General features: G+C 55.9%; 3 protein-coding genes across 9 annotated transcripts; 1 reads left to right on the forward strand and 2 right to left on the reverse strand.

Annotated features, from left to right (window-relative positions):
* Positions 1-153: 153 nt before the first annotated feature.
* On the reverse strand, positions 154-3786 carry IZUMO1 (izumo sperm-oocyte fusion 1). Of its 2 annotated transcripts, none has more exons than XM_014852236.3 (9): positions 3552-3786; positions 3127-3201; positions 2631-2717; positions 2359-2379; positions 1921-2001; positions 1634-1734; positions 1207-1360; positions 666-900; positions 154-291 (listed from the first exon to the last, which is right to left on the reverse strand). In XM_014852236.3, the coding sequence occupies exons 1-8, from the start codon at positions 3784-3786 to the stop codon at positions 695-697; spliced, it is 960 nt and encodes a 319-aa protein (XP_014707722.1). In that variant the 3' UTR covers positions 154-291; positions 666-694. The 2 variants fall into 2 exon arrangements, with proteins under 2 accessions (XP_014707722.1, XP_014707720.1); XM_014852234.3 differs by having other exon boundaries at positions 157-291; positions 699-900.
* An 800-nt stretch (positions 3787-4586) lies between these two features.
* On the reverse strand, positions 4587-8607 carry FUT1 (fucosyltransferase 1 (H blood group)). 6 transcript variants are annotated; one of them, XM_044759903.2, is made up of 3 exons: positions 8482-8607; positions 7767-7848; positions 4587-7520 (listed from the first exon to the last, which is right to left on the reverse strand). In XM_044759903.2, the coding sequence occupies exon 3, from the start codon at positions 7516-7518 to the stop codon at positions 6406-6408; it is 1113 nt and encodes a 370-aa protein (XP_044615838.1). In that variant the 5' UTR covers positions 7519-7520; positions 7767-7848; positions 8482-8607; the 3' UTR covers positions 4587-6405. The 6 variants fall into 6 exon arrangements, with proteins under 6 accessions (XP_044615838.1, XP_044615835.1, XP_014707727.2 ...); XM_044759900.2 differs by lacking the exon at positions 7767-7848 and adding an exon at positions 7849-7952 and having other exon boundaries at positions 8482-8576; XM_014852241.3 differs by lacking the exons at positions 7767-7848; positions 8482-8607 and adding exons at positions 7849-7952; positions 8086-8303.
* A 154-nt stretch (positions 8608-8761) lies between these two features.
* Positions 8762-12147, forward strand: FGF21 (fibroblast growth factor 21). Its single transcript, XM_014852243.3, has 3 exons — positions 8762-10550; positions 10957-11060; positions 11663-12147. The coding sequence occupies exons 1-3, from the start codon at positions 10316-10318 to the stop codon at positions 11951-11953; spliced, it is 630 nt and encodes a 209-aa protein (XP_014707729.1). The 5' UTR covers positions 8762-10315; the 3' UTR covers positions 11954-12147.
* Positions 12148-16124: the final 3977 nt, after the last annotated feature.

Genomic DNA, 16124 nt, shown 5'->3' on the forward strand with positions numbered 1-16124 from the left:
ATTTATATCCCAGCCTGTGAGTCTCTTCCAGGACCTGGGGGGCCCCCGGTTCCCAGCCTCTCCTTCCTCAGGCAGGAGGCCATGCCCAGACCTCTCTCCTCTGGAGGAAGGGAAAATTAGGATGAGACCCGAGGAGTGAGTCAGATACTTAAACAACCAGATAAATCTTTATTTGCTCCTTGATTTCATGACTTTCCCTCTGGAACTTCGGGGTGTTGAGCAGCTTCAGTGCCCGTGTCAAACCAGGACTTTATAGAATCAAGCATCTTCCCAGAACGAGAGCAAAATATCCTGGGAGGAGGGTGGGAGTGCAAATAGCGGAACCAGGTTAGGTCCCAACCCAGTGAGCAATAGCCCTCCCAGCTTCCCGATATTGGACTTCATCCTAGTCGTCGTTACCCAAGTTTAGCCCTCCTAGGTAAGCCCCGCCCCATCCCTTAGATAAGCCCCGCCCCATCCCTAGGTAAGCCCCGTCCCATCCCTAGGTAAGCCCCGCACCGTGCCCTAGGTAAGCCCCGCCCCTTCCCTTAGGTAAGCCCCGCCCCATGCCCTAGGTAAGCCCCGCCCTGTTTCGAAGCCCCATCCCCAGCGGAAGTTCAGCTCACAGACTTCCGAAGCTCCCAGAACCCGCGCGGCTTTAGGTCGATGGAAACCCCGCCCCTCACCCCAAGCCCTGGCTTCTTCAGCGGGCGGCTCACACGGTGGCAGCGCCGGCGATCAGCACCACACAGCCCCAGATCAGCAGCCCGAGCAGGCGGCCTCTCAGCATTTTCACAGGATTCGGAGACTGGGACAGCGGATACTGGAGGCTTGTGTTCGACTGGGGGTGACCCAAAGTCACCTCACCCTGGTTTGGGATGTCTGGTGACGGTATCTCCTCCTCCACTCTTTGGGGCAACACTGATGGAAAAGGAGGAAGGCCCAGTCCTGGGAGGGCGCGGAGGTCCCGCCAGGGCCAAGGCCAGTTCTCCCCACCTCATCCCGCCTCAAGCACCAGGCCCTCCAGGAGAAAATCCCGCCTGCAATTGCGTGAAGCCGGAACACAGCCAGAGGGAAGCCTGCCAACACCGCTAGAGGCCACACCCAGGGCAGGAAGCCACACCCCGACAGGAAGTTATGCCCCCATAGGCCACGCCTCTAAAGTTGACAGCCCCCAACCCCAAGACCCTGAATCCCACGACTGACTCTCAACTGCCCAGCCCGGACCTGTGACGTGGAAATAGATGATCGTGGCTGGGTCGGATTGCACGGTGCCCAGCTCACAGCGGTAGGTGCCTTGATCCTCTGGACCCACCATGGTCTTGGTCAGAGTGGGCTCTTTCCCCTTGGACACCAAGGTCTCATCATTCTTCCCCCAAACCTAGACCCAAGCTCAAGGGGTCACAGAGGCCTGGGGAATTCAGGGGTCAGGGGAGTTCAGGGGTGAGAAGATCACAGGGTCTCGGTGGGAGAGATGCGAGTCCAGGGTGTACTAGTCAGGGCATGGGGTCCCCAGGGGGTCGATAGAAGCCAAACCTGGTGAGTCATGGGTCATGGGGGTGGTGGGGGCAGGCCTGTGGATACAGGGGCCAGGGGGCTCACACAGGCCTGCTGGACTTGGAGTTTAAGGGTTACAGGAGTTGGAGGGCCCCACCCTGTAAAAGCTGTAATCGGTCAGGCCTTCAGAGGCACGATGCCAGTTGAGTTCACAGTCCAGAATCATGTCCTCCTTTCGATGGACCTTGACTTGACGCTCTGGGGATGAAGGGTTACTGTGGCATGTTCCTTCACGCTTCCTGGCCCTTCCCCAACCCTCTTCCACTCGGTCTCTGCCCGCCTTCTCTTGTCTGCTGGCTCCGGTGTCTGCCCACTCTAGACTCAGTCTCCCCTCTGGCTCCGCCCCTCTCGCGCCAAGCCCCGCCTGCTGGGCCCAGTTCTCACCCCCGCAGTCCGTGGACTTTCGACAAGCGTGAACCTGCTTCTCACAGTTACTGCACCAGATCAGAGTCTGTAGCATCATACCTGAAGGCACAGCGTCAAGGCTGGAGTCGCCCACTAAGAGGCGGGGCTAAAAGGAGAGGGCAGGGCCAAGGGCTGGGGCGGGGCCCTGTGCCCGAGCCCCGGGAGGTCAGTCCGAGGGGCTGGGCTAGAACGCAGCCCCGGAGGAAGCCGGATCTAACCAGCCTCAGTTCCGAGTGCCGACAGAATGTCACCCGCTCCCCGAGAAGTCCGAGGTGCGGAAGGAATCCTGGAGACCCAGGAACCTCTTAGACGCGGAGAATGTAGAAACACCGAGAGTCCAAAGGGGCAGGCGAAAGGCTGGGTATTCACGGGGCAGGGATGAGGGACAGAGGACCAACGCCCAGAATCCGGACTCACCACATTTGTTGGGACAAAAATCTGCCTCGGAAGAAAGAGAAAAAAATGAGAATCAGATTTCTAACTCAAAGCGGATGACAGAGGGGGCGAAGGAAGAGGCTGGGGGCTCTTGGGTTTGAGGGAGGAAGGACCCGGGTGCCTGGACCCCTGGGTCTGAGGGAGGAGAGGGTTGGGAAAGCTGAGAGATCGGACTCGGAAAAGCAAGCGGCTGGGGACAGGGCCAGCTGGGCTGTGGAAGGAGGCTGGGTTGCCGGCTTCCGGTTTTCCCTCACCCTCTTTTTGAAAGTGAGCAGCGTAACTGGCAAAGGTGTCCTTTTGCAGGCTCAACATCCAGAACAGCTCCTTCACGAAGAGCTCACCTAGGAAGAAGCAGGATGACGCAGAGGGGTCCACCCCCCCGCACCCCCCCACCCCTCTCCCCGCCTGTCCCAGGCGTGAGGTACAGGAAGTTTGCCTCTGTCTGCAAAGCCTGGCATTCTGCTTTTGGGCCTTCTCAGAGAAGAATAGTGAAAATGGATGACCATTTAACATAATGCTGGCCACCGGACTAAGCAAGAACTGGGATGAAGGCACTGTTATGGTCTCCATTTTAGAGATGAAGAAGCTGCGAAATCTCTCGCTCAAGGCCACACAGCTAGAAAGTGACAGAGCCAGAATTTGAACGCAGGCAGTCTGGCTCCAGAGCCCAGTACCTGACCACCAGGTGGCACCAGCGATTACTTCGCCGAGAGATTCTGCAGCCCTCCCCTGGCGACTCTGTGCATTTACCTTTTACATCACTTTCCGTGATGCGTTTCAGATCCTTCAGCAAATTCCAGGATGCCTTTTTCAGTGTGGGCTCATCTGTGGGGGGAGATAGAACCCCAGACTCCAGCGTTACTGTCTCATTCGCTCGCCTAGTCTTAGAAACTACAATACCCAAGGGGCCACTGGGCAAGAATAGGCCTGGTTAAGGGATTACCCGCCCGTTGCCTTCTGGGAGTTGTAGTTTTATTGCACAAAATTGCTGCTAAGAGGTAAGGGAACACGGTATTTGCTGGCCCTGGAGAACGCCGGCATCTGCATCCCAGGCTTCTCCATTCCCGAACCCAGGAGTCCACACCTCCAGCGCTTTCCCCCGTGCACCCAGCAATCCTAGCCCAAGACCCCTCCTTTCCCAGGTCCCAAAAGTCCGCGCTCCGCCCTGCCCTCACCGACGACCCCCATATAGGAATCCTCGTCAAACGGCAGTTCCTTGAAATTCTGCACGGCCTCCTTTACCCTTTTCATCACGTTTTCGTGATGCTCGGGCGCCAGGTGGCCAGGCAGGTAATCCTTCTCCAAGGAGTTTAGCGCCTCCATGACCTCTGAATCACACGTGACACAGCCCCGCGCAGAAAGCAGACAGCCGGCCAGCGCCGCCACCAGTAAAGGAAGCCGCGGCCCCATCGCCCCCAGAGCGCGCAGTCCGCGCACACCCCGGGGGAGGGTCTTCTCACCCCAAACCCAGAGGAGGTGAGCGCCAAACCGAGAGAAGCCCCTCCCTGAGACACGGACCCGCGATTTGCAGGCTGCACCCTTCTCCTTAGGGAACCGAGGAGTCCCGATGCACCCTAAACAGCCGCTGCCCGACCTCGACTCCTGACTGTTGTACCCTCAAACACTAGAGTTTGCTGGAGAGCCCTAGACCACCGCTCCACGTCCTTCCATTCTATTTTCCCACCACTCAAAGTAAGGATCCAGGGGGCGACGGCGAGGTTGGTTGCGTGGTATAGGGGACTTTTGACTGAGATCGGAGTCACGGTTAGCTCCTGTCTACAAGGCACTCCCACAGCCTCCGCCTTCTAGCTTCCCACAAGGGACCGAATTCCCCAGAGATATTCCCTAGGGTTCCCTTGGACCCGCCCAGAAGCCCAACTCCGAGTCTGATTGGACCCCAACAAAAGGAGGCCCCGCCTATCACTCTATGATGTCACAGAAGCGACCGCTGTTTCAGACTAGAACTTTCCCAGCATCAACAGAGAAGGAAGTACCCTGTCTGCTCTAACTTTCCAAGGCCAAGGAATGGGCTTCTGGCCTTCAGCTTGCTCCTGTTCCTGGGCTCTAGGACCCAGGCTTCGGGTTACATGCCCACCGCCCTTAGGAAACAGCGGCTTTGAGACACAAAGACGAGGGAAATGGCCCTTTCTAGCCTGAGGACTACGACTCCCAGAAGGCCCCGGGGTCTCTCCCTTACTGATTACCGCAGCCAACCCCATAGTTCCATGGGAAATGTAGTTCAAAAATGATACGCTGCCCCCAGCCCCCCACCTCCACCCCCGCCTCCACTTTCTCTCCCCAGTTTCTGGGACTGGATGCCAAGGTCTCACAGGAAGAGAGGGTCTGCGAGTCCCAACGAAAGGAACTGGGGCTCAGAGACCACAAGTCACACAAGTCCGGCAACAAGAGGCTGCCAGATGTGGGCAGGGACAGTACCCCAAGACATGACTCCTGAGAGTCCCCGGAAGTTCCCCACCTTTCCCCCTGCTCACTCGCTGACGCACACGCTGGTGCACACAAGACTCCAAAAAACGCAGACACAGGAGTTGGTGAGGTGGACTTTTAATACATACCTCCATCTCTCCCACCTACGGCCGCTGAGTAGGGAATGGCCCCCCAAAACTCCCTGAGAAGACTAGAAAAGGGGCTTAGATTCCTACACAAAACTGTAATAAAAATATGTACCTTTAACCCCTTCAAAAAGCACCGAGGGGCTCCTGAAATCTGAGTCAAGAATTCCAATCTCCTTGGCCAGACCCTGTGCTCCTGCCTGGGTCTGCGGCCAATAGTCGGGTCTGCATCCCTTTGGATCCTTTCATCCTTGACTTGCCCAAAGCCAGATTTAGTGGTTCTGTGAAGTCTGGGGCAGACAATGATTGCCAAGGGGCACAATTCCAGGGATTTCTGCAAGCCCGGAAGCCTTTAGACCTGCTGACTTCCAGAAAAATCTATCCCATCCCCCACAGCAGCCCAGCTTAAATGGGGAGGGGCAACCCCAACTCACAGCCAACATGTGCATGCCTGTCTTTGGCAGTTTTTGAGCTTAAAAAAAAAGGTTTTCTGGGGCCGGCCCAGTGGTGTAGTGGTTGGGCTCGTGGGCTCTGCTTTGGCTGCCTGGAGTTCACGGTGTCCGCCTCGTCTGGGCTGGGCACGGACCTACGCAGCTCTCAAGCCATGCTGTGGCGGCATCCCACATACAAAGTGGAGGGAGATTGCCAGAGATGTTAGCTCACCAATGATCTTCCTCAATCAACAAGAGGGAAGGTGGCAACAGATGTTAGCTCAGGGCTAATCTTCCTCACCAAGAAAAAAAAAAAGTGTCCCTGAATTTCTGGAAAGCCTTGCACCAGAAGCTGCAGCGCTTCCGCAGCCATCCCTGTCCCTCACTTGCCACATTTTTAGCCTTTCTGCTCCCCAAAAAAGTCTTTGTGGTTTGTTCAGGGGCAGAGGTGGGATAGAGTTGCATTCTGCTCACCAACTGCCCCAGCTACAGACAGTCTGTCTTCCATCAATCTTTCTGGCAGTGGTGATATGCTGAGCTTCTGGCTGTACCTTCATTAGATTCTTTGCTGAAGTTGTCTGGATTCCAGAAGCCCATGCCCTCTGGAAGGGCCCTGCAGGGTTCCAGTTGGTCCTCTCTAAGTCTCCCCTCTAACAGCACCCCAGAAATACAGAGAGGGAGCTGGTGAGCACTTGCTCTGGAACACCACTGAATTCCTTCAATACTCCAGGGGAGGAGAAACAGCTCTTCTAGAAACATCCAAGGTGGTCAACTAGAGGGGGGAGTCCCCTGTTCCTGGGGGACAGCCATGTAGAAGTACCCTGGGGAGGGGCTGGGAAGAGCAGGTGGGCACTGTGCCTTCTAGAACTGCCATGAGTTTCTCCAGACACAGCCAGCCATCAGGAATAGATCTTCGGATGGTTCTCGAATGTTCAGGCAGTTGCAGAAAGCCCTCCTTTCTTTCAAAGTCTAGCCAGCTCTGGAAGCTGCTAGGCCTCCAGAGACCCATAGCGCTGGCCCTTGATTGATCAGGCTATTCCAAGAAGTCTCCCGGCCGGTGTCCGGAGGGGAGACAAGTCTGCATTAATGCCCACCCACTCCGGCAGGAAGGCAGCCTCCGGTTTAAAGATCTTCAGGAAGTTCGAGTCAGGCAGGGTGAAATTGGCCAGGTAGACGGTGTCCCCACCAGCCAGGTAGGCGGCCCAGAAGCCGAAGGTGCCAATCGTCATGATGGTGTGGTTGCACTGCGTGAGCAGCGCAAAGTCCTTCCCGGGCGAGGCCTCCAGCCCGTTGCCAGCAAAGATCACGTCCCCCCGGGAGGTGTCAATGTTTTGCCGGCACCAATCCATGCCGTTGCTGGTGACCACAAAGATGGGAGCTTCATGCCGCGCCCGAAACCAGTCCATAGCCTGCTGGAGGTAGGCGCGATCGCCCACCACGCCTTTCCAGAGCTGGGGCATAACCTGCAGATAGTCCCCTCGGCGCACGTGGACACCCACAAAGGTGCTCGGCCGGCCCCCCGTGCGGCCCAGGCGGAGCTGACTCAGGAAACCCTGGGCGTCTTGCCGCAGGTGGTCGTGCAAGGTGAACTGGCTGCGGACCTGTTCCCGGATGTGGTGGAAGAAGGTCCAGGAGGAGGGGAAGCCGGTGAGTTTCAGCACGGGATGCTCCACGTGGGCGTACTCCTCCGACATCCAGTCATGCAGCTGCAACTTCAGCCAGGACGTCTGGCTGTCCACCTGGGGCGACAGCACAGGCAGGGTGATGCGGAACACGGGGGCCAGGGTGGCATGCATGGCGGGCAGGATGAAGGCCTGGCGGCCGTTGAGCTGGGCCAGGGCCAGCAGTGTGGCATACTGCCCCATCTGGTTACCAAATCGGCCGTCTGGGTGGATGGTCCAGGTTCCTGTGAGGGAGGCAGGCTGCTGGGGACAGGGATGGGAGGCGTTGGAAGTCATCGTTGTGCCCGACAGGCAGAAGATGGCCACATGAGGTGTCCCAAGGTGGTGGGATGGACACAGGGCAAACAGGTCTACACCGCCGTGAAAGAGGCCTTGGTGGACGTAGAGGAAGGCGATTGAGGAAAGAACACAGACTAGCAGGAAGATGAGACAGAGATGACGTCGGCTGGGGGCCCACATGGCTGCAGGGGAGGAGATTTGAATTAGCAGATGCTGGGAGCCTGAGAAGTAATGTCAGGGAGCAGACGCCTGAAGGAATGAGGAAACTAAGGGGTCAGGCCCCTGGGTCTGAGGGGAAAGGGGATTAGAGTCTAGGACTCCTGGATCTGAGGGAGGAGAAGCTGGGGGCTTGGAATTTGGGGGGACGGGGATGGGAGACGAGGGAAAATTGGTGGTTTCCAAGACAGCAGTGGTCCGGGATCCGGCACCTCATCTTGGCGTCTCCTTCTCTGGGCCTGAGAGGCTCACTGAAGCTGGACAGTGTTCCATCAAGTCCTGTCTCAGGTGTACCTGTGTATGAAGGGCAGAGTCCACCACTGACGTGCCGGGAAGCAACAGGCCAAGAAGAACTTGCCAGGCTTGTAGGCCCAGGACTCCAGGAGGGATCTCGTTTCCTGGAGGGGCAGGAGTTGTGGGTTGGCGGTGAAGGAGACTGGTCGGGTCATAGGGGGTTAGAAGTTGGGGGCGCACCTCCTGGGACTGAAAGCCCCGATTGCTGGGTCGGAGGCATCCGCAGCTCCCACTCACCTGAGCTCCTGCCGGGTGGCAGATCCACAGACGGCCTGGTGTGGCTGGAGCGAGCGGTCTGCCAGGGCGGCCCACATACGGCCTCTCGCGGAACCTGGGACTCCAGGTTCCCGGGCCCAGCAGCCCTCCCCTCCACGCCGCCTCCCGGGACTGGCTGCGAGGGCTCGGGGAGGGGAGGATGGAGAGCGGGGCGAGGTCCGGTATTAACAGCCTCCGCCCTCCAGGGCAGGCAGATAGCTCCGAGCCGGAGCCCCGCCCCCTCCCTGCCGCCGAGTCCTGGGGCCCCTGGCCAGGGTGCTAGCCCCCGCCCTCGGCCCTCCCCAGACCCGGGGACCGCGACACACCCCCTCCTCGCCGGCATTGGCCTGCGAGGAGGCTCCGCCCGGGGCAGCCCACCTGGCCGCATCCTTCCGTGGACGCGGAGATCCAGCGCCCAGCTGCAGTGCTGGACCCAGGTGTTCCGGTCTGCCCTGTGCATCTGGGTGCGCAGAGCCCGGCCACGCCCCAGCCGCTGGGAAGGGCCGGGACACCTGGTCCCGGCGGAGAGGGAGGTCCCCCGCCCCCTGCCGCGTCCTCCCGGGGGAGATGGAGAACCTGTTTGCCAGGCTGCTCCAGGAGCGGAGGGAAAACTCCCTCCAGCTCTCAGGGTCCCAGCGTGACGGCCTCCAGCCCGAAGCTGTCCCGACGCCCCCCAAGGGCAGCCGACCCCCAGATCTGCCCCACCCACCCGCAAATTCGAGGGTCCCGGCCCCCCGACTCTCCTTTGGGGGGATTCCAGGATCTCGCGCCTGACTACTACTTTCTAGACGGGCACGTGGCCAAGGCAGCCTTTGCCGAGGACAGGACTGAAGAAAGCCGGAGTGGAAGAGAGCCGGCCTTCCCCGCCTCCCGCGGAGGTTTCAGCTGCCGGCGCAGGACAGAGGCCTCCCTCCCTGCAGACCTGAGGCTGTTCCCGTGGTGCAGGACCCTCCCCCCTCCACCCACCCAGCCGAGCACTCTGACCATTGTCATTCAATCAACCAAAGTCAAAGACTCTGGAATCCGACTTCACGCATCAGAGACTTGACCACAATTTCTCCAAACGCAGGAAACCCAGCCCCCAGCCCCCTCCCCTCTCAGACCCAGGTGACCAGTCTCTGAGCCTGTAGGTTCCCGGAAATAGCCCACCCACATTCCCTTTGGGCTCTTGGGTCTAACTTGCTCCTCAGCCTCCTCAAGAGCCTGGCTCAGCCGCCAGCTCTGAATCAGAGACTCATCCTCGCTCCCTCCCGCAACTCCCAAGCTATTTTTGGAGCATCTGTCTGGACTTGTGGTAGCCTCTCTGGTGAAAGAAACACCAGGATTGCATCAGGAAGGAGGAGGCGGCCTGGACCTTGGGTGTCTGGCCAGGGGTTAGTGAGGCTGAGGTTGGCTCGAGGTCAGCGAGAGGCTTCCAGGCAGGACAGCTGTGTCCCTGTGGAGGACACTTGGTCATGTAGCAGTTGCTGCTTTCCTGATGATCAGGGAACCTCGGTGACCCCCAGACACCTGCAAATTCAGGTGGAATGCAGAAATTCCAGGGATGGGACAAGATCTGCGTCAGGCGGTTTTCTAACATTCCAGCCCCCTCCTGCAGACCCAGGGGTCCAGGCCCCCAGCCCCTCCTCCCTCAGACCCAGGAGTCTGGGCCCCCAGCCCCTCCTCCCTCAGACCCAGGAGTCTGGGCCCCCAGCCCCTCCTCCCTCAGACCCAGGAGTCTGGGCCCCCAGCCCCTCCTCCCTCAGACCCAGGGGTCCGGACCCCCAGCCCCTCCTCCCTCAGACCCAGGAGTCTGGGCCCCAGCCTCTCCTCCCTCAGACCCAGGAGTCTGGGCCCCAGCCCCTCCTCCCTCAGACCCAGGAGTCCGGCCCCCAGCTGGAAGGACCCCCTGATTGCATCATCCGTTCTGGCTGCCCTGGCCACGGTGGAATCTTAGCTCCTGCCAAGTGGGTCAAATATCATGGGTCAGGCACAGGGAAGGTGATTGGGCGGGTCTGTCCGGATATAAATTCCTGAGCTTCTGCATCCATCCCGAGAGACTTGGCTGTCCTCTCAACTGGGAGTCCAGGTGCAAGAGGACCCAGGCACTTGGCTGTCTGAGCGGCAATCCGTGGATCTGCTTTCCCAGACACCCAGGACCTGAAACAGATTCTACACCGTCCAGCTCTTCAAACCCTAGACCCCAGACCTCGCCCGAGGACGTGAGCCACTGATGGACTGGGACAAGACGGGGTTCAAGTACCAGGGACTGTGGGTCCCTGTGCTGGCTGTCCTTCTGCTGGGAGCCTGCCAGTCACACCCCATCCCTGACTCCAGTCCCCTCCTCCAATTCGGGGGCCAAGTCAGGCAGCGCCACCTCTACACAGATGATGCCCAGGAGACAGAGGCGCACCTGGAGATCAGGGCTGACGGCACTGTGGCAGGGGCTGTCCACCGGAGCCCAGAAAGTGAGTGTGGGGGAAGGGCCGAATCCTGAAGGAGGAGGGGTTGGGGCCCCAGGGTCTTGGGTCTGAAGGAGGACAGAGCTGAGGACCTGGACCCCCAGGTCTGAGGGGGGAGGGGCTGGGGGCCTGGACTCCTGGGTCTGAGGGAGGAGGGGCTGGGGCTGGACTCCTGGGTCTGAGGGAGGAGGGGCTGGGGGCCTGGACCCCTGGGTCTGAGGGAGGAGGGGCTGGGGCTGGACTCCTGGGTCTGAGGGAGGAGGGGCTGGGGGTCTGGACTCCCAGTTCTGAGGGAGGAGGGGCTGAAAGCGGGGTCTGGAAGAGGAGAGAGCTGGGAGCCTGAAGTCCTGGGTCTGAGGGCAGAGGGACTGGAATAAGGCCCTCTGAACCCCTGACCACTTTCTCCCCTCAGGTCTCTTGGAGCTGAAAGCCCTGAAGCCAGGGGTAATTCAAATCTTGGGAGTCAAGACATCCAGGTTTCTGTGCCAGGGGCCAGACGGGACGCTGTACGGATCGGTGAGTTTCTGGGACCCCCTTCTTGCACTCCACCCTTCCTCCAACCATCTTCGCAATCTGGGGTACCACATCTCGCACCTGTGGCCCCAGGCCACACTTGGCTCTATGCTATCTGTGCGCCGCAACCTCACCGAAACCCCTGGAGGCAGGAGCTGTTGTTAGCAATGTTTGCAAGAAGAGTAAACTGAGGCTCAGGCAGGGACATGACCAGCCCCAAGTCACGAGGCCGTGAATGGCAGAGTGGCCTGAGAGGCCAAGTCTTGTGACTAGCCACCGCTGCTGACCACACGTGCTCCTGGGAGTCTGGCTCATGCTGGGCATGGGGTCACTCAGGGAACCGATGGCCTGTAAAGTCACCAAGACCCTGGGTGGTAGCCAGACACCTCTGCTTGGCCTTAGCTTTGACCTGTCCCTGGGCTGGAATGTTCCTCTTTGTGAAGCGGGGACAGGAAGGTGGGCCTTGCAAGACTGCGCTGGCGTAAAGGAGGAGCCTGACCCTGTTGTGTCCTGGAGGAGGGGGTGGGGGGCCTGGACTCCTGGGTCCTGCGGCAGCAAGATGCAGAGGAATCTCATGTCTCTGATCTCTACTCATGTCCCCTCAGCTCCACTTCGACCCCGTGGCCTGCAGCTTCCGGGAGCTGCTTCTCGAAGACGGCTACAACGTTTACCAGTCTGAGACCCTTGGCCTCCCACTCCGCCTGCCCCACCACAGCTCCCCATACCGGGATCCGGCCCCTCGGGGACCCGCCCGCTTCCTGCCGCTGCCAGGCTTTCCCCCAGCACCTCCGGAGCCTCCAGGGATCCCGGCCCCCGAGCCCCCGGACGTGGGCTCCTCGGACCCCCTGAGCATGGTGGGGCCTTCACGCGGCCGGAGCCCCAGCTACACTTCCTGAAGCCACAGGCTGTTTATTACTGGGTCTCCTCTTTATTTATTGGGTTATTTATCTTATTTATTTTTTTATTTTTCTTACTTGGGATAATAAAGAGTCTGAGAGGAGGATCAGAGTGAGCACGTGTGTTTGAGGGAAGAAATGGGATCTTTCTCCTTGTTCCTCATTGATCCCCAAAGTCCCTCTGCCCCCTGTTGCTGTAAGGCTGCTGGAAGGTCCCAGCCTCCCCCTGAGCCTCAGTTTTCTGTTCCGCTAAAGTGTCCCCGGGGACTCTGGACTATCCCTGACCTTTGACAGGACAGAACTTGTTATCTCCACCACCCCATCCCCGCCCCTAACCTCCAGTTAGAGTTGTGGAACCATTTCTCAGGGGTACCTCAATAGTGGGATTCTTTTTAGTGACACTGCAGACCCACAGCCTCATGGGAGATGTAGTTTTCTGGGTTCATTTAGCACTAGGAATAGGAAGACATCTCGGTCCTCAGCGCTAGGGGAAGGACTCCTGCACCCTGGGGGTGTAATTGGTGCTAGGATGGCACTCTTGGGCTCTGAGGGATCAGAGGGCTGGACATCTGGACATCTGGGTCTTAGGAGAACAGGGGAGTGGGAACCAGGACAGCCTTGTCTGTGGGAGGAAGGACTGGGGGCCCAGACTCCTGCTCTGAGAGTGGAGGGACTGGAGATTGGAGTCCTGGGTCTCAGGAAGAGGATATGAGGGTCTGAATGCTTCCAACCATGTGCTTATGGGCTTCGGAGTCTAACGACAGTCAGTGACATCCTTTCACAAGATTGGAACTTTGTCCAACCACTAAAAAGAAAGGATAGGGGGCCAGCCCCATGGCCGAGTGGTTAAGTTTGCGTGCTCCACTTCAGTGGCCCAGGGTTTCACCAGTTTGGATCCTGGGCATGGAACACGGCACCACTCATCAGGCCATGTTGAGGTGGCATCCCACATGCCACAACTAGAAGGACCCACAACTAAGAAAATATATACAACTATATACTGGGGGGATTTGGGGTGAAAAAGCAGAAAAGAAAAAAAAGAAAGAAAGGATAATTGGGGCTGGCCCGGTGGCGTAGTGGTTAAGTTCATGAGCTCTGCTTCAGCAGCCTGGGGTTTGCAGATTCGGCTCCCAGGCGTGGACCTACACACTGCTCGTTAAGCCATGCTGTGGCAGCATCCCACACACAAAATAGAGGGAGATGGGCATAGATGTTAGTTCAGTGACAATCTTCCTCAAGCAAAAAGAGGAAGATTGGCAACAGATGTTAGCTTATGGCTGATTCTCCTCACCATCCGCCAAAGAAGGATAATTAAGTAACACGACAGAGGTGGTAATCATTGCTACAATGACAATCGTTACCATATACAAATGTATCAAATTAACACGTTACATGCCTTAAATTTACACAATGTTATATGTCAAATGTATTTCAATAATAACTTTTTTTTAAAGTATGGAGGGTTGTCTTCCAAAAGAGAGATTCTATTGAGTAATTGTGAGGTCTCTGAGGACCCAGGGCACCACAGCATCTTCCAACCATCCCATAGCCCCTACACCCACCTACTGACTGGGGCCTCTCTCTCTCTCTTTCTCTCAGACACACACACACACACACACACACACACACACACACACACACGCAAAGACGATTTGACATCTGTGTTTCTCAGATTCTCTCATCAAGTCCTCAGCTGTGAGGCAGCCTCCCGCCTAGGGGTGAGGCCAGGGAGGAAATCTTTAATCTTCACAACACTGCTGCTTCTTTCTTTTTCTCTCTGTGCTGGTACTGGTTTGGCCCCATCCACTTATATTTCAGCCCATGGGGCTCCAGCGTCAGTTGGTTTTGTGGAAGTTTGTGTTTGCCAGCTTTGTCTGTCCTGCTTGCTGTACGTGGGGATTTTTGTGGACTCGGGGGGAGGTAGTGGAATTTGGAAAGATTAAGAAACTGTGCTACCTAACCTGAATCTAATCACGAGGCCACATCAGGCAAATCCCAAATGAAGGACTTCCGCAAAACAACCGGCCTTGACTCTTCAAAAATATCAAGGTCAAGAAAGACAAAAAGAGAGGAACGTTTCCGATGAAGAGACCAGAGAGACAGCATGACGAAATACAGTTCATTGAGCAATCCAGGTGACATCCTGGACATTAATAAGGTGCTTGATGAAATTTGAATGAGTTCTGTACATTAAATAGTAATTTATCCATGTTGAATTTTCTCATTTTGAATTGCGTTGTGATTATTACAAAGAATGTCCTTGTTCTTAGCAAATACACACTGAAGTATTTAGGACAAAAGGGCATGATATCTCCAGTGTTTTCTCCAATGTTTCTGGAAATGTAAATATATAATAATATAGAGAGATAGAGAGTGAGTGATAAAGCGTCCGGGGGGACAGGAATAGTGATAATTGGGGAGCTCCGGTAGAGGATACACCAAGTTCTTTGTACACGTCTTAAAACTTTTCTCTAAGTTTGAAATTAGATCAAAGTAACTCCTGCTCCCCAAAGTTCCATTCTGTAGCCCCTGCTGCTATCTTGCTTCCTTTCACACATTCTTCTAAATGCATGAGTGAGCTTTTAAGAAGAAAGAGAAATCTCCTCCACCCCCCCCCCCAAAAAAAAAGAAAGAAAAGCAAAAGGAAGGGAGGTGGAAAGAAAGTTCGGAGAAAGAGAGGGGATGGGAAGGAAGAAAACCCGAGAATGAAGGAAAACTCTGAGTGGAAATTGTGAAATGGCCGTGCAGCTTCCTGGGATCTGGTGCCACTGAGATGGGGACATATGGTTCAAGGTGAAGCTCAGGGGTCACAACTTTATTGAAAGCCTGGTGTTTAAAATCCTAATCCACTCACAAAAGAATATTATTCAACCTTAAAATGGAAGGAAATTCTGACACACGCTACACCATGGATGGACCATGAAAACACTCTGCTAAGTAAAAGAAGCAGGACACACCAGGACAAATATTGGGTGATCTCACTTAGATGAGGGATCTAGAAGAGGCAAATTCATAGGAACAGGAAGTAGAATGGTGGTGGCCGTGGGCTGGGGGGAATGGGGAGTTAGTGTTTAATGGGGACAGAGTCTCAGTTTGGGAGGATGAAAAAGTGCTGGAGATGGATGGTGGAGATGCTTGCACAACGATGTGAATGAACTTAGTGCCACTGAACTGTACACTTAAAAATGACTAAAATAGTAAACTTTACGCTGTGTGTATTTCACCACAATAAAAAAAAAATCCACCAAACTGCACTAAAAAAAACTTCAAAGAGATTTTCCTGTTTCTGTTTGGGCTCTGGATGGAAGAAAAATGATTCTCTATTGAAAACTGTGTAAACACCACACCAGGCTCATGTGGAATGTTCATGAAATCACCCTGGGTGGTCGAAGTACTCCCAAGCTGAGCAATCAGCAGCACCGTGGTTGGGCTTGTGACATCCCTGGGGCTTCCGGCCAAAGCAAAGACGAAGCTTCTCTGGAGAGACGTCGCTCAACTCAGATCTCACAGAGCAAGTCTTGAATGAGCGCACAATCCAAAATCACAAAATACGCAAGAGAACTAGGCATGCGGCGTATGCCAGCAAATACACGGACCAACAGCACTAGGCAGCCCGCCCCACTCTGAAATAACTTTAAAGTGTAAAACTGTCAAAGAGATATGATTGCTCAAGATCTTTTTGAAAAATTATGATCAAATACACACAACATAAAATTTACCATCTTAACCATTTTAAGCATCCCATTCAGTAGGATTGGATATATTCTCATCAATGTGCACCGATCTCCATTTCTCCCTTTTCCAAGCCTCTGGCCACCAGGCTTCTACTTCCTGTTTCTATGAATTTTACTACTTTAGATACTTCATATAAGTGGGATCATACGGTATTTGTCTTTTTGTAAATACCTTATTTCTTTTCTCAGCACTGTTTTTTTGTTTTGTTTTTGTTTTTGTTTTGAGGAAGATTGGCCCTGAGCTAACATCTGCTGCCAATCCTCCTCTTTTTGCTGAGGAAGACTGGCCCTGAGCTAACATTCGTGCCCATCTTCCTCTACTTTCTATGTGGGATGCCTGCCACAGCCATGTCTATACCCAGGATCTGAACCAGGGAACTCTGGGCCACCAAAGCAGAACATGCAAACTTAACCACTGCACCACCAGGCCGATCTTG

The sequence above is a fragment of the Equus asinus genome, chromosome 26, assembly GCF_041296235.1.
Source record: "Equus asinus isolate D_3611 breed Donkey chromosome 26, EquAss-T2T_v2, whole genome shotgun sequence".
NCBI classification, from domain to species: Eukaryota; Metazoa; Chordata; class Mammalia; order Perissodactyla; family Equidae; genus Equus; species Equus asinus.

What these genes read in the sequence shown, in the direction of transcription:
- IZUMO1 (XM_014852234.3), bottom strand. Translation starts at nt 3,786, where the DNA reads ATGGGGCCGCGGCTTCCTTTACTGGTGGCGGCGCTGGCCGGCTGTCTG. An exon ending in TGCTCACTTTCAAAAAGAGG is followed by an intron (nt 2,380 to 2,630) that starts GTGAGGGAAAAC and finishes CTTCCGAGGCAG; the next exon opens with ATTTTTGTCCCAACAAATGT. An exon ending in TTTTTGTCCCAACAAATGTG is followed by an intron (nt 2,002 to 2,358) that starts GTGAGTCCGGAT and finishes CTGTGCCTTCAG; the next exon opens with GTATGATGCTACAGACTCTG.
- FUT1 (XM_014852241.3), bottom strand. Translation starts at nt 8,162, where the DNA reads ATGTGGGCCGCCCTGGCAGACCGCTCGCTCCAGCCACACCAGGCCGTC. An exon ending in GCCACCCGGCAGGAGCTCAG is followed by an intron (nt 7,953 to 8,085) that starts GTGAGTGGGAGC and finishes CTGCCCCTCCAG; the next exon opens with GAAACGAGATCCCTCCTGGA. An exon ending in ACTCTGCCCTTCATACACAG is followed by an intron (nt 7,521 to 7,848) that starts GTACACCTGAGA and finishes CCTCCCCTGCAG; the next exon opens with CCATGTGGGCCCCCAGCCGA.
- FGF21 (XM_014852243.3), top strand. Translation starts at nt 10,316, where the DNA reads ATGGACTGGGACAAGACGGGGTTCAAGTACCAGGGACTGTGGGTCCCT. An exon ending in TGTCCACCGGAGCCCAGAAA is followed by an intron (nt 10,551 to 10,956) that starts GTGAGTGTGGGG and finishes TTCTCCCCTCAG; the next exon opens with GTCTCTTGGAGCTGAAAGCC. An exon ending in ACGGGACGCTGTACGGATCG is followed by an intron (nt 11,061 to 11,662) that starts GTGAGTTTCTGG and finishes ATGTCCCCTCAG; the next exon opens with CTCCACTTCGACCCCGTGGC.